Raw genomic sequence first — 21,589 nt, 5'->3', positions numbered from 1 at the left:
TATAAATAAACGAACTCACATTAAAATTAAGATTTGGCGGAAAAAAAGAAATAGCAAACTCGGAGTTGGAGATCCCACTTCTTAACACAAAGCAATCAATCCAGTTTCCATAACGGAAAACCAAAACTGATTTCACTTTCTCATTTCGTATAGCATTTAGAACCAAAAGGAGATCAACCTCAGATTTAAAGCTCAACTGATGGACTTTTCACACTCAAATGGCAACTATGGAAAGAAGCAAATCTTTGATCAATTAAATTAAAGAGAGTAAGACCTGCGCTTGATGCCCTCAAAAAATCCCTCACCGATTTAAGACAATCTTAATAGCATTCTGCTGTGCCCGTGTCAGACTCTGCAATTTAAAGATAAATGAAAAAGGAAAAGAATTTGCATTCATTAAGTTATTGTCCGAAGGAGATTATGCAAATATTAATATCCTACTTCACAAGTAGTAGTTTTAAATGCTTGACAGAGACCTAACCTGACAAAGATAATCAAATAGTTGTCGGTCACTTTGAGAGAACTTTAAAATGAAGTCCATGAGATAATTTGCCAAGTTAATCTGCAAGATTGAACGCTAGAGTTTGGCATTATATAACATTTTAAAATGTTGTGCATGTAAGTAAATTTAGGACAATAAAAATCACCTCATTAAGCGGATCTGAAACACTTAGCATGTCATCTTCATAGTCATCTTCTTGATCCTTCAAATGCATGATCAAATAAGATCCATTAGTAACGCTGAATAAAAAGAAACTTCAAAAAGACCCGAGAATTCATTGTTATTTCTATTCAACCAAACCTCATTATATGCTTTTGCCATTGCTTCAAGATGTTCATTTGCAGACCTGCCAAATGGTGTGGCAGCAGCTGAATATAACAAATCTTTGTCAGCTTCCATATCTCCTTCATGAATTTCTTCCCAGTCACTATCCTGCAAAACAAATGGTTCAAAGCCCAAACATCCACCCTCAGTGATTACTATCATTATTTGGGGAAGGACTATTTAAATTGGAAATTAACCCCTGGCAATTGCAGGGGACCCTGCAAATATTCCCCTCAAAAGAGAGGTTGCTGAACTGCTAGGCTAAGCCTGCAATTCTGAGTAGTTCAACAGAACATTAAAGATAGCACAAAAGGGCAAAAACTACCTCATCCTTAGCATCCCAAACTTGTTCTTGTATTTCAATCAATGCATCAGCCAGTACAGCCAATATCTGCAGCAATAAGCAGAAGTAGTTGGACATGCCAAGTTTTTAAGGTAACAAGTGAATTGCATTATAATCTTTGGCTTCTAAATAGCACACACAAAAATTAGCAATTTGTAGGGACAATGCAGAGAAGAATTAAGGTTTCCTTAAAGTGGCTAATCACAATAGTATATACCACAGCTAAGTTTGATATTACCAAAGGCTTGGAAGCCTGTGGTTTGAATTGTAGCCACAATGCCAACAAAATTCAATATTTTTAATCCAAACGAAGGTTCAAGTGGAAAAGCAACATTTTTCAATGATTTCCAAAACCACAATTTTAGACCATAATTTTGCAATCCAATTGCAATGCCAAACTCAACCCAGATTAAAATGAAAATCAAAAGAAAATTGCTGTGAGGGCTTCTTCTAGGACCTATGCTCATAAAGAAAGCAACTAGCTGAGTTGTTCCCCACTGATATGCTTGAGTAAAACTCACCTGACAATTTACACAAATACAAATAAAACAAGTAGAAATCACACCAAAATAAGGATATAGCCTCCATTATCTCTTTCTCCAATTTTTGATAGACTCACATTTAGATTGTTTTTGTATTCAAGTTACATCTTTTTCATCTTCATGTGCACCTCAAACACTACATTTCTTACTTCTTCATCTAGTAGGTGATAAAAACCCTAGAATTAGTTAAATCAATTTTATGAGCAAACCATTCTCAGACTGCCGGATGCAAACAATCTCTGGGTATGATCACTTAACCACAAACTTCAGTTCAAGGCAACCTTTATTAACACAATAACCTAGAATTACCTTTGCTGGAAGTGGCACCATAGTCCACTGATCCGGAGCAGATTTAGCTTTTGAACGAGTGGTTATCCCTGCCACAGACTTCACATTAAAAAGATTTGGATTATTTAACCAGTAAGCATATCCATGAGAAAATGATGTTCAAGCCTTTAAGATATATCACAAACCTTAATTAGATGGCCTTGGACATTAATATTTGTTAATTCATCATGCCTAGTGGATAGCAGTAGGGCCAAAGCACTAGCAGTAACTTTGATTTGATATGCTCCCTGAATCTCCCCTGCACTCCAAAGCACATATGAAAAGAAATATCAAATGCAAGCTTACTAATCTGTAAATAGAGTAATGTGGTCAAAGATAATGAACAGTTCTTTTTTGTCACATATATCCATCATCACCAATTATTAACAAGAGAAAATGATTGACAATCTAGTTCAGCACAAATGCAGTTAGGTTGATTTAATAATCTAGTAAGGCTGTAAGAGGAATACAAGAGCCTACTGAAACATTGCAATAGAACACTGTGTATAAGAAAAAAAATGTGCAAGTTAAGCATCCAATGCAGTAATAGATCATACATATTAGTTATTATCGAATCTAACTTAAAACCCATTTAGCATCAAGTAGCAAGCCTTTCTTGAATATAAAACTCAAGAAACACTAAACTAGTTACAGGGGTAGGGATATTGGAATTATATGGAGTAGAATTAACAAATGACAATGAGGTCTAGTCTAAAGGCATGTCAAATTTTGTAGGTATCAAATTTAAATCAATTGACAATTGATGGCCAACCAAAATATTAGAATGCTACAAGCCCCAAACTTAACTGATTTAGGATAATACGAACTTACAAGCCTCGTGGAACCCACTGCATTCATGCGCTAAAAAGTAAGCAAATTGGTGGGGAGGCTAAATTTTAGGGCTAGAGAAAACAAAGGAATTTATTCTAATAATTATATATATTAACAGAGTTGGTATGAGATTATGATTGTGGCAATATACATTAGGAGATATTAGTTGGCGCTATCTCGGGGCTCTGAAAAGTACATAGGGTTAGCATGCTTTTTTTTTTTTTTTTTTGAAAAGCGGGTTAGCATGGATATTGACAGTTTGTTTTTGTGTGAGTTTGATTAAGATAATATAAATGGCTGTTCTAGAGTTTAAGAAGATTGGTTTCCAGCTGGTTGCATAAAAGAATCATATCAGAAAACTGAAAATAAAGATTTCAGGCTTCATACCTGGACTTCCTCAGCTTACACCAACGGCTAGGATCTGTGTTACTCCAGACTCAGGGGGTGAGTGTCTGATACAGGTATGTGTCCGACATGGGTATTGAATATGCATATGTCCAACTTTATCTAAGTTTTTCCTTGTATTTGGAGGGTTAAACCTCCATATCCACGTCCGTTGTATATGTGTTGGACATGGGCACTTCATTAAAAATGAAGGATTGAAGCAACATAGGCTAGGATTACTTCCCACAGTCCTAAAGCTAACATTATAGCAGCTGGAGTTGTCAAAGTAAATTTGTGACTGCTAAACTTATTGGTTCTCAATCCAATTATCTCAATGGCCATGACATTGAATTACTTCTAACCTTCAGTCTCTCAATAAAAGCAAGACTTTTCTGACCCCTACATCATTGCTCACACCTCCCTATTTTGCAGATGTAAAATATCTCCTAACAGATTGTCCCCTCTACATTCCTAGTCCAACTAAGAATTAGACTCTAAATAAAAGATAGATTTAGTACCAAACAATGCCTAGACATAGGCTATATCAGTAACAGTTGAAGGTTCAAAATAAGGCCCAAAATAGTACTGCCTAGGCCATTCCAGCTAAGTCATTAATTACTAAAATATCCTTAAATGTTAAGAAAATAAATAAATCCTGCAACATATAACTTAAAAAAACATTAAATTAATAGTCTATATCATCTAAGACAATCTATTCAAGCCCCCAACTAAGCTCCACATAATTACACATGCCTAATTAAGATTTTGAGAGAGAACTTGCATTTAGTATTATTTTTATGGTACAATTTTTTTAATTTTTTGTTTTGTTGAATCACATTAGAACCAGTCCTAAGACACCTTATAAACACTTTACGTGACCGCCAACAGCATGCCTAGGTCCAATGCATATGAACTAATTACCACAAAATATAACACATACATTGATTTGTTTGCATTAGGATGAGCATGCGAACAGAGATTCATATAAGAAGTTCACCATTATCCTTCCTTTCAACATATCGGCACTTCACATTACTTCATTTCCTAGCTAAATTAAGAATGTGCACAGGAACTTGCCTTGTTGTTTAGTCCACTCTGACATTACATAAACAAAGGCATTTTGATAGCCTTCAGCTGGGATAGTGATCAATAAATTGATAAATTGTTCAACATTTGGGGAACTCATATGAACCTGAATTATAAGAGATGCAACAGTGAGAAAATTGAGCCATGAAAAAGATGATGAGTGCAGAATGACATCTAACCATAAACCCTAAGGAAGAATTAGGAAAACAGAGCCAAGATAGCACAACATTAGACTAAAAGTTATAAGAACTATAAGGGGGATTACTATCCTGTTCCAGAAATCAAACTAGGAAACAAAGTCCAAATTAGCTGGAATTTTTTTTTTCAGCTTAATGCTTCTTTTATGCAATATCTTTTTTAAACACCTCAACTTGTATTAAATAATAACTTAAAAGACCATATTAATGAAAAATCACAAGTTACAAGCCATAATAGTATCTATTCTATTTTAATAGCAGCTTCTTGCTATTCTTTTTTAACAGGAAAAAAATTGCAACTGTTCAGCTTGATAATCCAGAAGAAGATAAATCTCACTATGTTGAAGATGTAAAAGTTGACAAGAGAGGCTTAGTTTATTCAAGATGAAGTTAAAAATTGGAGACGATACCAATCTAGCAAAAATAAATAGCAATGAGCTTTTCAATCCTGCTATCGAAGCTGACTGCATACGTCTAACAAGAGCAACAATCAAGTCTCGAATGTGCTGTGCCATTTGTGAGGGAAGATGCAAAATAAGTTGCAGGATATAGCTGCCAACAAAAAGAGATCCAGAGCTTTCCAGATCAGGGTCAAGAAGCCTGCAAATGAGATTGCACAAAATAAGCATCCAAAAACATGGATATGAGACAAACTTACTAGTAGAGTTTAGCTAATGACTAATAGACAGAAATTTGAATTCACTGCAAGAATCCACAAGCTCACCACCGTTGCATGAAATACCACTCCAAACCCCTGTTTCACTTTCTTCATGCAAAAGTACATGTATTTAACAACATTTCACAGGCAAAGCAGAAGTTCTCTCACCGTGCAATCTACATATAAGCATAACCATACTATTGAAATTGACAGCTCAACAGGCTAAATGAATTAGCATTCATCATGAAGATGACAAAGAGATTTAAAGAAAAACTGCCACAACTTTCAATAACCTAATAAGTGAAAAGAATACAAAGTAACTATGATCAGTATAGTATTATTCTTCATTTATTCCTTAAGAAGATTGAGCACCTTTTACAAACCATATTAAACAAATGTATATTGTATTTAATAGTTCTCCTAAATTTGTTTGCATGTAAAATTGGTAGACTATACAAACAACACCACCAAAGCCTCCGGAGGAGCATTTTTTGGTGCATTAAAGCTTCTACAAACTTTCAAATATTTCTTGGCACTATACTATGAATATGCAACAATTACACTATCATTGAGATGCAAATCAATCGGCAATTATCGAATATACAATCCCGGTACCATGAGCCTAGTTTGATTCCCAAAGCATTTGATTAGCTTAATAAAAGAACCTTAAGTATGGAGATGGATAACAATTCTAAGTAAAAGAACTTTATTTTTCTATTTGGTAGTTATAAAAGAACCATTAACTATTTTGAAACTGACGAACTGCCAAGCACCAAAGATAAGCAAAGACAAAATAGAGTTTGGAATGGGGAAAAGGGGGTTAAAAAAGGAAGAGAGGTAAGAGGGAAGGGGGGAAGGGGGGGGGGGGGGGGGGGGGGGGGGGGTGGAGGGAGATAAAGAATCAAGACAATAATGACCTTGAAGCTGCATCAAGCAAATTTCGCATTGTAAATCCGGAATCACTGCCCCAAGCAAGAACTTCTTGTCTTCCACCAGATACAAAAGATGCCAAACATTCTGTTGCATTCTGATCATTATTGAATAAAGCAGCACTTATGTCCATATTTTAGATAGCCAATTACCATTAAAGAAAAAGAAACATTCAGCAAAAAGTTATACCTGCATTTCACTATGATCATCACTTTGAAGAACAATCCGGATAATAGCATCAAAACAAACATCATATGCCGCTTTTACCACATCAGTAGGAGCATTCTGTACAACGCTATCACAAACTGTAATTAGCAAAACAATGTAATAAAATTATAATGTTGTTTAAAGAAAAAAAATTCTTAAACTCAACAAAAAAAAAAAAGAAAATATATGATATTCTTCCTGCCAAGTATCACTTGCCTTCAATAGCATGGTTAACAGATCCAATGACCCAGCCACTAGTCCATCAGGTTGCTGTTGGGGCTGAAATTTGCCATCAAAAAATGTATTAAAAACAAACCATTAAAATCTCCATCACTACTAGAATGCAATAATTTAAAGTAACTTGAGAGGTCATACTTTGTTCAATATTGGGCCAAGATATGGTAAAATTCGAGAAGCCAATGGACGAATACAACCGGGAGCATCTTTTATTGCCTGAAAACAGAAATACCAGTGAAGAAAATTTACAGCCCAAGAAATATTAAAGAAACATATAAAATAATTAAGACAAATGCCTGGGTAAAATGTTAAAAAGAAAAACCATCAATCTAAGATGTTTAATGAAAAGAACATCAAAAGGCTGCAGTCCATAATTCAATCCCATACGTGATTCCAAAAAGATACATAAAAAAAAAGCAAGTAAAATTATTAAGGGATCAAGGTTAAATTATGTACAGAGATATCTTTCCACAAACTGTTTGTGCCAGAAATTAGGCAGCAATTCAGGCTATCACTAGCATTTGAAACAAGATATTAAACTTTCAATCACCATCATATATGAGTCTTCCACTCAATGCAAAATGTTGTGTTATAACTTCTTCTTTGTAGGCATGAAAGAATACTGCAAAAGTTCCAGTTACTGGGTGTAATCAAAATTTAGAAAAAAATGAAAGACGACGGACACCATGCATATCAGGTCTCTCATAACTCAAAGTTATCATGTTAAGAAAAAATAAATTAATTAAAAAGCATTTAATCACAATGGTCACCAAAAAAATTCACCATCAAACTGCAAAAATGTGAATTACAAAAATCTTTGCGGTCACAATGCAAGAGCAAAATAACAAACAAACAAATTAGTTATTATGCACAGTACTGTAGCATGATGCTGTGAGGCACTGTATGACGACACTACTGCTACCATTCACATTACTAAGGCATATTTTATGTTATGGGTTTTCATGTCCTTTTTCGTTCTTCTCTTCAGTTATTTTGGTCAGTTGGTACTAGAACTATTTTAAAAGCTAGACTTATTCCTATTAAGGTTTGTACTTTATGCTGTAATATAAAGTACTCTTGTTTAATGTGGTTCAATTTTATTGGCAATAACATCCAAGAAAGAATCTCTCTACTCCCTGGCTTTAGAAACCAAAAGACCAGCCATTTGACTGAGTTTTGATCTCTATTGTTATCTCTCACTTGAGTCACTTAATTCTCCTTACACTTGATTGTGGTTTGGATTTGCTTCCTAAATCCAACAATCATAAGGTAAGTGAAAATTTTCATTCTGTTAAGTATAACTAATTCAGAGGATATATCACCAGAAGCAATTTGGCATATCAAGAATCAATGTCTTAGCCTAACACATCTAAACTTAATAACCATCTGAGGAATAGAAACACAGCATATTGTAGAAAAATTGAAAGGAAAACGTGATATTCAAAAACACTAGACAATGAGTTTCTACTTATTGTAAACCACTAACGAAATTTACATTATTACCTCCAGAACCTCAATTGCATCAATACTAACGAAAGGATCCGAAACATGCAACGCCCACATATTGAGAATTATAGGAGAGATAATAGGCTCTGCAGATGCTGATGATTCATGACCTAAGGTAAGCAAAAATAAAATATGAAATTGTAGAACTGTAAAAGAAAACACCTTATTATAAAGGGGACACGAGAAGTAATTCATGCGTAATATCAACCGTATCTAAACCCACCAGCTCTAATTGCAGCTTGTAGTGTTTCAAGTACCAGATGTAATGTTTCATCAGAAGCCTGAAATCAGAGTCATAAGACAACCATTAGATGTGACTTCAACAACTGCTTTCAAGAATCATGCAATCATACATTACCTGATGAAGAAGATCAGTCAGTGATGACAATAAACCCATTATTTGAGGCTGGATAACACTCTTGTTTGCTTCATTAAGTAGCTGTGAAAGTGCTCTACAGGCACCTACTTTCACAGCTGGAGGGCTGTCAATAAAAACACTCACCATAAGATTACCCTATCAATTACCTGTGGTCAGATATCAAAATGGGATAGGTACACATACACATTTATGCCAATTGTCCTTATAGCAGCATGGAGAAAGTGTTCAAGAATTCCGCAGCTGATCTGAACAACATTATCTATTGAATTAGATCTTTTGAAATGACATAACCCATAAGATGATCTCAAAAAAAGGGAGATGACATCATTACCATGGACGAAAACCTAGCAACTGATACAAACATACGAGCATAAAGAAAGGGATATTCATGCACCCCTGCAAAACAAAATGGCAATGTCAAGATGCGTCCACTAAATTAACAATATAATACAACTATGGAACACAATAGAAACAAAAACCAAATGAATACCAATTCCCATATCTTCAGTGATCATTTGCTCTAAAAGGTTTCCTAAGCCAGGAACCTGCTACCATAAATTCAATACAACATTGAAGTTGAAACCTAGAAAGAAAATTCTTTTGACATAATACCCAACGCCAAAGGAAAAGGTGACCACTCATAAAAGAATATTATCATGGAGAGAACAAACCTCCGCCTCAAGCAATTGCTCTGACAAAGAAGATAAAGCGAACAAAGTAGCCTCCCTTATCTAAAAAATTTACCATGCCAGAATGAGTCATGAGGACAATTTAAAAAAAAAAAAAAGAAGAAGAAGAAGAAAGAAAGAAAGAAAATTCCATTAAAATGATTTTAGAAACTACTGGATAACAAATGACAAACAGGATCTGCCAATATGATTATAAAGCATTAAAGAAGAAAAGGAAAATTAATTGCAAGGACACAAAAGCATGTATTCGACTCCATCCAACTTTTAGAAAGACTTCTACAATTACATAGGGGAAGAAAAGGTGAAAATCAAACTGATATTAATACCATCTTCATTTGTCCTATCTCCATGTGAATGCTCCTACTGACATATGAAGCATATGTCTTATGGGAAAAAATTAAATACCATGCATACCATATATATTGCTACCCTTCAATTTAGGGAACTAAATTATGACTTTTATCCTGATGAATTGATGCGGAACCGTCATAAAAACTCTTGAATCCTAACAGATGAATTTCAATGGACTCAGTATCACATATGTTATCCACATATCAAAATACTTTTATTAGAATTAAGATCTCAAGGCCCCACTAATTTTAACATGATTTTGTGCAATCATGCAGTTGCAACCATGTCAACCACTTGTCCGTCTCACCCAGATGAGTAAAAGTAACATGCAACATTGCATGGGAGATAATTGCAGAGAGTGGAAATCTGGTTCAAGCATAATATTGGAAATACAATGGAAATTTAAGGCTGACGCAACCCAATAAATACTCCGAGGTAGCCAAACAGGACAACTAAATGGGTAGTTTCCAAACTAAAGGTGTGATCACCAGGCACACCTGTTGAATTTGCTTCTTGTTATTTTCTGTAAGGGGATAAGTCTTGAGGAAAAAGAAAAAAATGTTTACTCTATTTTTAGTTTTCAATTCTGAGGGTAGCCCTTTCCCTGCTTTAAGCAACCAGTCCATATTGATACAAGAATTTTCCTTTCATGTTGTTAAGGCCACAAAATAAAAGCTCATCAAAACAAGTTTAAAACATTACCTTAAAAGACTGTTGTTTTACTCTTACACACAAAAGCCAAGTTATGCATACACTTAAAGCAAAAGTTGAGAGGACAATGTACCAATGAAAAAATTTTAGAGCCTAAAAGATAAATCTTTCATAATTGGCAAGCCACAAAAGAAGTTTCTACTTACCCTCCACCAAACTACAGAACCACCAGCTTTTTCTTGTTGAGACTCACTGAACTGTTTCCTCACAGCTTTTAGAATAGCATCAATTCCTTCTCTCCCAAAACATGTTGCCACCTCCTCTAGTAAAAGTGAACCTGGAGAAAGTGTACATATATATAGGAAATTAATTTAAAAAAAAAATTCAAGGAAATCTTGAAAAGTAAGAGATATGCTATCAAACACAGGAACAGATTCCACGTCTTCAATGCCACACCAGGAAAATGCAGGCGGAGATTTGTCAGAGACAAAGACCATTGGGTTGAAGATGGGGTGAACATGGGGAACAGAAGAGAAAAGATGAAGATAGATGCAGAATGAAGTTATAAAAGTACAGATTGCTGCCTATTGACAATTAATTTGGTAATTGCACCTCCTTCAGGAAACTACCCTGGTTTCAATAGACTGTGTATTCCCCCTGTGACTAAAATAAATTATATTACTTGGTGCAGTACATATCCACCTAAGAAGCCATAAATCTTTCAAGCTTCATCAAGATGCATGCAGACACGAAATCTAAGTTACGTTATTTGTGACCATAGGCTTTTTTTCCCCCTTAATCATGCAAAACAATTTGAGAGAAAATCAATTGTTTATAGTTCATCTTCAATTAGAATAATGGGATTTGACCTCTGCTCTATCTTTTGATGGAGATCATTTTGTCAGTCTCAAGGTCACATTTCATATTCCACACAGAGTAAAAAATATAAGAATGATTCTTTTCATTAATAAAGAAACTTTTCCAGCCATACATCTCAGAAAAAGATTAAGCACTAGATTACACTAACTACTGAACATTGTAACAAAATTAATAAATGAAGTGACAGGAAGAGAAGACACACCGGTAGTCCAGGAGAGGAGGTTTTCAAAACATGACATAAGTTTGTGCGTAAAATTAGTCATTAATCTAATCGTTAACTACACAAACCTAAGCTTCCTACCAATCATTAATCAGTGTCAAACTTACAGAAGTGTCATCTAGGTAGCATAATTGAAGAACATTAATGTTAACTAGTGTAAACTAGTAAATCCACCCCGTGTAATCTGGGTATTGATAAAAATATTCAATAACACATTTTCAGTGTATGAGCTACTTACCAGAAACACGGCAGCTATAAGTGGCATCATCCTCATCAGCTACAAATTGATTAGCATCCATCGACCATGTATGGACCTAGAAAGGATTCAAACATAAGAAAGGGGGAAGGGTAGAAAATGAAACCTTAAAAACCTTAAAATTAAAGGAAAATAAGGGTTATGATAATTGGAGCATCCAAAAGATTGAAAGTTTCCCACTGCATAAGTGAGAAAACAGGCAGATCAAAAATGCATGTCTAGGTCAAGAAACTCTTAAACACCACATAGCGCAGACCATCATCATTTGCAATAATACAAAGCCTAGAACATTGTGAGCCAACATCACAGAACACTTGATTTTGTCCCTACACCACATAGCCCAGTAAGACAATCTACCAGTGACTTCTGTTCATTGATATAATTTTGGGATTATTTTATATATTTAAAATACACAGCTGGTCTCTATGAACAATTAGCTTATCATAATAGCATCAGTAGTTTTTGACAACCACAGAACCCAACAAGTGTAAAGATGGATCACTCAATCAGACAATTTTTCCAATGCCAACACTCAGTTTAACAACCAATACTGAAAATGCCAACCCATGGAAATCCTGCATCATTTTAGTTTTGAGTCAAGGAGAGCAAATATGAAGTTCCAGTCCAAGCCATAGATATGTAGTCCAATGATTATCTCTCTAAAAATTCAATTTCCTCAACATAAAAGTAATGTTAAGTGAAGAGGAAACAAGAACGAAGCTCTTTAACCAAGTCCTCTGCAGTTAAATGCAATTATGTACTGCTTACATGGCAAAAGTATAAAATATAACAGTGAAATTGCAGAAGCCCACATCTGTCATTTTTAAAGGAAGACTCCTTTAACAAATTCATTCTTATCTTTATAGTCATTTTATTCATGACAATTTACTCAACAGAAACCACATGAATTTTTGGCACATTCAACGAACAAAACAAGTAGAAGAAATATGTTAGACCCTAAGAATATTGAAGTATCAAACATTAGAATAGTACTTTCTATGCTGTAAGCCTCATATTTTGTTCTAAGAACCCCAGATCAGAGTGAAGTAAAAGATTGAAAGAATGAAGAGATTCAACTATTTCTAGGAATCAATTATTTTCCTCCAGGAACTACATAGACGAAACTCAAGCATATTAGGATAGTGAACTAGATAAATGATAAATGAGAAGGTCTCATACAATGTTTTGATCAATACAATTCCCTTCTGCAAGTGATAAGCTAGTGTACAGTTATTTAAATATGCACGGGCGTGCTGAATTCCACTCAATGGCATAAAGTCAATGACTGGTGAGTAATCAGCTTACATCAGCAATAGTATCAGGCAAGTAATTTGAATCGTATTTTGGAAGAAAATAACCACATAAGCGTATTTCATTTTACCAATACTCAATGATTGGGTAGGCAGGCATCTTGGCTAGTTTCTCAAAGAGCAAGAGACTATAGTAGTAGTAAAATAGGGATGTAGTGCAGATCAGGAACATGTGTAGATTGGATTTGAATAACAACCTCAGTCAAGGACTTCTTAAAGGATAGAAGAAATGAGACTGAATAGACATGGTCATGACTGAAAATGGAAACAACTAGAACAGCACTACTAACATCATGACCAAAATGCTACAGGAAAAACTCCAGCTTCTTTAGTTTCAAAGGTAAGAAGAACGGCAAAGTAAACACCCTAAATGTTAAAAAAAAAAAAAAGGTAAAATGTTACTGAAATAAAGGAGGTTGGATTCAGTTAAAGATAAATAAAGCCCTTATGTTGTCAAGATGGCAGCAGAATAAGATGAAGTCAAAGTCCATTCTGACACCTGAATGAATGAATAATTACCTGTTGTTCTGTCACTTGCAGAAAACCAATAGTGTAATATACCAAGTCTGCAATATTAGTCTCAACAACCTACATGATCAAATTTTATAAAAATTATACCAAATAACTATAAAAAAGAAATAGTAACTAAAGAGGACAGAGAGTCTTCTAACTTCACCTTTACCAATTTTTTGCTACCCACAATGGTCAATAGAAACTCAAACAACTGCAAGATCAGAATCAAACACAAAAAAATGGAGGAAAGATCAGTTAAACTAGAACCAACTGATACTTGTGCACTTGACGAAAAACCACAGGTTTTGGTGTATCCTAAACTATGACACAACAAGAAGCTTGTTACCACTTTCTTCAAACAAAATCAATAATTAAGTTTAAAACATTCACTGCAGCTTTTTATCACAGCCATCTACCTTCCCATTGCCAACCAAACCTGGAATAAATGCATTTTCCCTTTCCAAAGGTAATTGGAATGACTTGTATAAAAGATTGACCTGTCTCTAGACATAATCTCCAACCACAAAACTATTACCACCTGTTAACCATATGAAAGATAGCTACTTTTTCAGCTTTAGCCAACATTGCACAAATACAATAGCATTCAATCAACTTAGAACCCAACTCCACTTCATGTATATATTGACATCTAATTTGTATTTCTAGCTGTACATGTTCACACATGTGCACATGTGCACACGTAAAGACACGCTTTCAATGTCCAACTAAGCCAAATTGAGGACAAACTTATGCCAGATGAATCTAAAACCTGTTTAACACTCCCTGCCTCTTCAAGCTTGCCCTCACGCAAAACCCCTATATATTTAAAGATAGTTATCTTAAAACAAGAAAAAAAATCAATCCATACTAAAAGGAGACACTTGTATCTAACTTATCTTAACTTTTTAATATACTAAACACTTCTAAGGTTTATCAATAAAAGTCTGAAAAAGTTGAATGCATCACATGTAAACAATTTAAACTATCAGGCCCTACTCTTGGAGACATAAAATCAATTAAGAAAGATCAGGATCCAACTCTATCTGCATTATAGTACTTATAAAATAAACAAATAGATCGTGACCAGTAAATTTGAATTACCTGAATAACAAAGGAATCAAGGCTTTTCTCTGCACCATCAGAGTCATATCTACCCTCATAAGGATCCTCTGTACCTTCAATTGCTGATCGGGTATATACTCTCAAAGATGATATAAATGTCTGCCACAGTGGCCCCACAATAACTGTAAAAAATGCTCTCAGGGAGGCACCATTAGTACTAAAAATCAAAATAAAACTCAGAAAATATGCTAAAAGAACATATAAAGAGATATGACCAACTTACCCATAAATTCACTCTCAGTGAAGCTATGGAAATTCTGAACAAACTGATTCAAGCACTTGAAAACCTGGGGGGAAATTTGAGTCATGAGCAAAGAGTACAAAATATGGCAACAGATAGAGATTAAAGAATAATACCAACCTCCATTCTGATGCCCCAATCATCAGGATCTTCAGGTTGTACAGGATGTTCCAAGATAAAAGAGAACTGATCTATCCATGGTTTAAGCATTGGTTCCATCAATGCACTCGTTTCTGCCTGAACATAAATATCTTAGTTCTGTTAATTAGTAATGTGACAACATTAAACCAACCACATTTCAAGATCCAGCACAATAAAAATAGGATGTATGGGAGTACCTGATATACACCCCTCATATCCCCCAACATGGAAATGCAAGCATAAACTATAGAAAGGGCTTTACTTCTCAAATATTTGTTATAGATCTGCACAAGCAAGTCTTATCACAATGTAAGGTGTTTCCACCTTTTATTTTCTGAAGTTCACAATAAATGAAATTGAAGAATGCCTATATCTTTACCAAGAATTCAAAATTTTTTAGAAGAGTTTAATAAGAAGAATCATGTACTAAGATTTGGCAATTAAGAAGGACAAAATACATCTATGCCAAATGCTAATGGCCTATGCATTAAATAATAAATGTACAAGGGTCCATTCATGACCTGGAAAATAAGATGAAATTCAGCTTAAAAGCTTTAAGAAAAATCCACCATATACAACGAGAATTTTTCTTTCAGAATAACTTTAACTTACATTTTTAGGTAACCAGAATGACATTCAACCACTGAAAGCAGGGATTTGTTAATATGACTACTAATTTTGGTAATATGATATAAGTACATGCTTGAAAAATGTTAAATTTGTGGTTACACTTGAACAGGTAAAGCACTCTCTAGACAGCTTCAACCCTGCCCCCACTCCCATGCTCACTCTATACCATAACAAGCGCATCATGTACATACACAAATAAGCACATGCACAGACAATTACACTAATTCCACACTTCCCAAAATTCTCATCTCCAGTAAATAAGATAAACTGCTCACTCTATATGGTAACAAGTGCATCATGTACAGGCACAGATGAGCACCTAAAGAGACAACTCCACTAATCCCACACTTCCAAAATCCTCATCTCCAGAAAATAAAACTCAAAATTATATGTAATTAAATAAAAAACCCCACAACAAGGATAGACCTACTCTAAAGCCATTATTAATGCAATGAAAGCAAAAGAAAACTGACCTGAGAAGATGATACAATGGTATACAAGCAAGGGAAGAGAAAAGGTATTAATGTTGGAATCATTGTGTCATCCAAATCCCCAGCAAGAAGTGCCAAGCACCTAAGAGCACCATGCACTACAAAGTTTGGGAATGCTTTAATCAAATGAATCCAAACTTTTAAAAAGCTGACATCATAAATAACCAATTTTTTAATTTAAAAGAGAAAATTTACATTGCCAAAAAGCTTAAAAGCAAGTGAAAATAAAGAAGCATAATGTACATATTCAATGATTTAATAATAGAGGAAATTTACATCATTCAATGCTTTAACAATGCACATAATCATGAGAAATAAAGAAGTATGTATCAAGGCATGATGATAGGCTAAGAAAGAATAAGCTCAAATACGATTAAAGGAAGGACCAAGACAAATAGAAGAAAAAAAATATTTCCAGCCACAAAGTGACTGTCATGGAAGATTGACAGAATTAATTATAGAAGAACAAATAATAGATAATTGGATCAGAAAACATACATAACTTTATGGAAAAGGGTTAGATATGAAAAATATATTATAAGATAAAGCATCTAAAGTGAGCCACCCGAGATGACTATTACACCAATGAACCACGAAAGAAAATGTTAAAGATTACGAAACAACAAGTCACAGGATTAATCAGAGCATGAATGCATGATTTCTTACCTCCATTCATATCACTTTGATCACCAATCAGCTTCAGGAGGAATGGCAACAAGTCTGGCCAGCTCTCTGGCCAGTCATAAACCGCAATAGATGCTATAGCCATACTAATTGCTGTGCAAAGTTTTCGATTAGAGTCATCCAAAGTTGATAAAAGAAGTCCGCGGATAACTGCCTGACAGTATAATCATGATGGATTTAATATAGAGGTCAACATGGTATATTAAATACAAGATATTTACAGAATTTCTTATTACTAGCAATAACTAAAGGTGGAAAACCAATCCATAAGTTTCATCTCAAAATTTAAAATAAAAATTAATATAGAGAAAGAAAGCGAAAAGTTATATATACATCTAGAGCTGCTCAACAGCCACAAAAGGAAAAGAAACAATTTTTTAATACTTATCATTAACTATGTAAGGATAACTAAACAGTCAAAAACATCATTATATGTTTCAGTCAAGTTATTATAGTTCACTAGAAGTAGAAGTGCAACAAAATAAAAATGCAATGGCATATTATGAAACTACACAAGAAGGCATTGAGGCTAATATAATAGCAAGTTACATAAGTATATGATGAGAAAGAATTGAAAGCCAACAAATGTAAAAGCTCCAACACATGATTGAATAGAAAGAAGCAGTGGGATGCCTCCAAGCCCAAACTATTTTATCCAAGCACAAACTATTTTATCCAAGCACAATCTTCCCAAGATTCACAGGACAAGCATGTATTTCAACAACTAGTTTTTTTGTTTTCAAGCAACATGATTTGCTGATTTCATCACACTGTTTGCCAAAATGCCAAAATTAGGTGTTGTTTACACACACACACACACAAAAGAAAAAGAAAACCTCAAAATTTTGAATTTGCAGTTTAAATCCAAAAATATTTGACATCTGCTTAAAATGAAAGTCAACAGATTTTAATTGGGTTTTACAATATATATTAAAAATAAGAGAAATTTTAAAATATATTTATTTTTATATATGAGATTTTGTAGATATTTTGTAATCAAATAACAGTAAGATAATGGCATGGGATAAAAGAAATTTTAATTACTATAGAGGGTAATTGACTCAGAAAAATCTTGATTGAATGCATTAAGTAGGTCATTACTTAACATTCTCAACACTTTTTCACTTAAAATACTGTATTATTAAGTGGTACCAAAATTTTAAAGGCAAACTAAAAGATCAAATCATTGAAAAGTTTAATTCTCAATACTTTATCAGCTTATCTAATTATCAAGAATGCCTTAGTTAAAGTTTTGTAGCTAATTTTGTTATTCTACATAGATGTATATATATTTTAAATATGGGCCAAAAACCAACAAATACAATCTATAGCAAGAAATATAATGCAAACTTCTTATCAAACAACCAGTAAAAATCAGAAGCCAACGTATACATAAATTGATTATTAAAATTATATAAGCTCAAAGAAAGCTATCTCTGTTTGGTTGACAAAAAATGATTACCTGGAAGATAATTTTCATTGTTTCGTGTGCACGAAGAAAACTCATTAAAACAAAATGATTTTGTCAGTGAAGTAAAATAAAGAATTTAAAATAGAACTTTGGAAATGATTTTCCTTAGATGAAGTTATCCAATTAGATTTATCCACTAACCAAAAAGCACAAATATTTTTATCTAACTAGAAAGACAAGTGCTCACACATGTATACGCACATACATATAAGTTACATGTAGGTTATTTTTGAGACAATTGTTCACTACAAAAAAAAAATCTTTAAAAGGTTATTTTACATCAACCAAATGAGGCCTAAAAACACTAACAAAATCCTAGAGTACGCACAAATATACAGCTACAACAAATATGATCATATTCTTTTTAAATACGCAACAAAATAGGTCTAAAACACACACACACGCACACGGGTTATTTTTTAGGAAATTTTTCACAATAAATTTTCATCAAGAATTATTCTTCACCAACCAAATGAGGCCTAAAACACAAACAAAAACATAAGGGATCCAACATTAAAGTATGCAACAAATACAGAGCTACAACAAAATAGACCATATGCATTTTAAATATGCAAAGAGAAGAAAAGGTTTATGGGAGGAAGAAATAAAAGTGAATTTTTTCTAGTGTCCAATTTCATAAGGTACCTTCTCATCACTTGAAACAGCAGGATGTTCAAATGATTCATCACCCTCATGCCAGTGTTTTTTGATGAAATGCTTCAAAAGTACAGCAGCTAGGTACAAGATGTTAAAGCTTTACAGGACCAAAAACCTCACATTATATATAAAATACCAGACAATTCAGTGATGAAAATGCAAGTGTGACTCCTGCAATTTTTTTAAATAATCAAAAAGAGAAAACGAAACAACACAACACCTTTTTTTTCTCTCTTCTTCTAATAGTATGAAGGAAATAAGCTGTTGATAAATATAATATGCATTGTAGGGTTTCTCTTCATCAAATAAAATAAGAAAAAGAATAATAATTTTCATGAAACTGAAGAAACATTTGACAGATATTCTTCTCTGAGTGATAGGGTGTGATGTAAGAATCAACCAACACAAATTAAATGGGCTTAGCATCGAAATTCTTTAACAAATAATATAACAGGTAATCGAAAGAACGACTTAAGTGAATCAGCTTTCAAAAAAGGATATCTGACGCAGTCCAAATGGAAGATCTCTGTTTGCAGCAACCTTTGATAATCCCCTGCCAAAGCCTTCAGGACAAGACAAGATGTGATCAATAATCACTACAAAATACAAATCAAATGAGACAATATCTAAAAAGGAAATTAAACGGGATTTTATGCTCCAAATGATTTTGATCTCTATGAGCCTCCCAACTACTAACCAGTGGCACTAAAACACACTAATACCAGGCAGTCGAGGAAATTTTTTTCTTATTTCAACCTCCTCAAAATATGCCCATTTGGTCCTTAATTATATGAGATTTTACTTTCATTAACATACAAAAGAATGATTTGATCTCTCAACAAATAATATCTTCAAGAAAATTAATAATTAAGAAGAAATCAAAGCTGCTAGGTAACACTTGATTTCTTAAAAACCAAGAGTAACACAGAGAGTAATATCACATTATACACACACACACAGGTGCATAGATATGGAGAGAGAGAGAGAGAGAGAGAGAGAGAGAGAGAGAAATACACATGCATGTATAAATCTACTCGTTAACTGTTATTATGAGGAGCGGAAATAGAAATATTTAAATAAAGCAAGCTCTTGCACTGTCATTAAGAAGCAGGATTGCAAAACACTTGGTTTCAAAGTCACATGTTATAAACAATTCTCTTTTTTTCCAGCTCTCAAATATTCAGCTATTTTTTCTCCCATTCTAAAACCAGTATGCAAAAACACTTGTCATTCTTCCCCTCACTCAACTTCATTATTTCATTTTTACAAGGATGTTTTCTTACATATATGAACTAGAGGCTTTATAGAAAACAGCTACCACTCTATATTTAATTTCTTGAGCATGAAAGCAAAGGAGGTTACTTCATTTATTTTTAAGAAATTTCTCTTTCAAGATCTATTTCTTCACGGAAAGCTATAATCCTTTGAGTGACTACACCATTTTCTCTACCTCCTTTTCAATAATACATTTAGATAAAAACACAAACCTCGAGTTTAAAAATTCAGCTTGTTAATAAACCAGCTGAGCTTTAAGCTTAAAGCTACCCAACTCATTCATATTTGCAAATAAATCTCGCAAACAAGCAAGTTTATGGCTCGTAAATAAAGCTCATTAATTAAAATGCAAGCAAAGGTTCTAGTTTTAAATTAGTTCCGTTAGGAATGGTCAATTTCTATTCATCTAGAATGTTTTTATTGTGATATTATGAATTATGTTAAAAATTACAATTATATATATATATATATATATATATATATATATATATATATATATATATATATTGTGTAACGTTTATTTTCCAATGGGCTTGACTAAATTAAGAACCTATTTCAACGATTCTTTTACTAAAATTTACTTTTTGCTTCATAAATTTCACTATCAAAGCAAAAGTGAAAGGTAAAAAGCAAGGTAATAATTAATCAAAAATGAACAAATAATCAAAATCTAACACCGATTATGAAAAATAATTATCAATATATAAACAATATCAGGCATTTCGTTATCTGTAACATATTTTATTTATAATCCTTGGCTTTTTATCTGAATGCTTTTCTTTTTCTCTCCTAAAACAAGTAGTAGTAAAAACACCAATCAAACAAATCCCAAACATGTACATTAAACCAACTAGCTACGATCAGTAAGCTTTAAATTACGATCACAACAGTCAAGAGCGAGATAAAAAGAAAAAGAAAAACCTGGTTGAAGAGAGGCCTGATTAAGGGACGCTTCGGCGAAAGAACGGACCTCTTGGTTAGGGTCCAGAGTTGCAGACAAGCAATTCAGTAGCCATTGTTGATCTTCATCGACTGTCACATTCGCCATCCCTCAACTCAAAATGGAGAAGGAAAACCCTACCTTTTCACTTTCCCGATGATGCTTTCCTGTTACTTCCGTACAGCTCTGTGTTTTTGTTTCCCGCTCAAAAAGAAAACAACAGAAAGAAATAAGAGAGAGAGAGACAGAACAAGTGGATCTTGTTTCAAGTTCGTGGAATTTTGTTTCGATTAATAAAATCAGTCTCAGGTGCGCTTAGTGGCAAAATTGAAATTTTACCCAGTTTAGTGCTCTCTCGCAGCGATTTTTTAGGGTTTTGCTTTTTCAATTTCCTTTAAAAAAAAAACTCGCTAATTCTTTTTGTTTGCTGTCTGAGCCCATTAATACTCGTTTCGGCTTTGGTCCAACCGTGCCCAAACCCATATAGGGTCCATTAACACTAGCATTTGTTTAATTTACTTGAAATAATTACTTTTCATGTTGTCTTTACATTATAAGACAATAATAATCGGTCTTACACAGTTCCCACTGTATAAATGAACAATAAATAAATTG

At 33.7% G+C, this 21,589-nt stretch overlaps 1 protein-coding gene across 2 annotated transcripts; it reads right to left on the bottom strand.

The window, feature by feature from the left end:
- Positions 1 to 21,303, bottom strand: LOC18610107 (ARM repeat superfamily protein). Of its 2 annotated transcripts, XM_007045593.3 has the most exons (33): positions 20,956 to 21,303; positions 19,261 to 19,322; positions 18,748 to 18,840; positions 16,614 to 16,785; positions 15,930 to 16,045; positions 15,024 to 15,110; positions 14,806 to 14,922; positions 14,668 to 14,731; positions 14,424 to 14,566; positions 13,486 to 13,533; positions 13,329 to 13,397; positions 11,482 to 11,557; positions 10,351 to 10,481; positions 9,125 to 9,184; positions 8,944 to 8,998; positions 8,785 to 8,849; positions 8,637 to 8,698; positions 8,433 to 8,556; positions 8,298 to 8,355; positions 8,072 to 8,184; positions 6,707 to 6,784; positions 6,548 to 6,610; positions 6,314 to 6,409; positions 6,112 to 6,221; positions 4,947 to 5,136; positions 4,331 to 4,445; positions 2,185 to 2,297; positions 2,021 to 2,098; positions 1,152 to 1,217; positions 803 to 934; positions 648 to 704; positions 482 to 562; positions 1 to 352 (listed from the first exon to the last, which is right to left on the bottom strand). In XM_007045593.3, exons 1-33 carry the CDS (start codon positions 21,080 to 21,082, stop codon positions 302 to 304), a joined length of 3,072 nt encoding a protein of 1,023 aa, XP_007045655.3. In that variant the 5' UTR covers positions 21,083 to 21,303; the 3' UTR covers positions 1 to 301. The 2 variants fall into 2 exon arrangements, with proteins under 2 accessions (XP_007045655.3, XP_088660047.1); XM_088803921.1 differs by lacking the exons at positions 19,261 to 19,322; positions 20,956 to 21,303 and having other exon boundaries at positions 482 to 577; positions 18,748 to 18,874.
- Between the last annotated feature and the right edge of the window lie 286 nt (positions 21,304 to 21,589).

Source organism: Theobroma cacao, chromosome 2, assembly GCF_053813885.1.
Source record: "Theobroma cacao isolate CCN51 chromosome 2, ASM5381388v1, whole genome shotgun sequence".
NCBI classification, from domain to species: domain Eukaryota; kingdom Viridiplantae; phylum Streptophyta; class Magnoliopsida; order Malvales; family Malvaceae; genus Theobroma; species Theobroma cacao.
The sequence above is the reverse complement of the archived record's forward strand: the minus strand, read 5'-3'. Positions and strand labels throughout refer to the sequence as shown.

What these genes read in the sequence shown, in the direction of transcription:
- LOC18610107 (XM_007045593.3), bottom strand. Translation starts at nt 21,082, where the DNA reads ATGGCGAATGTGACAGTCGATGAAGATCAACAATGGCTACTGAATTGC. An exon ending in TCAGGCCTCTCTTCAACCAG is followed by an intron (nt 19,323 to 20,955) that starts GTTTTTCTTTTT and finishes CTTGTCCTGAAG; the next exon opens with GCTTTGGCAGGGGATTATCA. An exon ending in TTTGGGATGCTAAGGATGAG is followed by an intron (nt 935 to 1,151) that starts GTAGTTTTTGCC and finishes TTTGTTTTGCAG; the next exon opens with GATAGTGACTGGGAAGAAAT.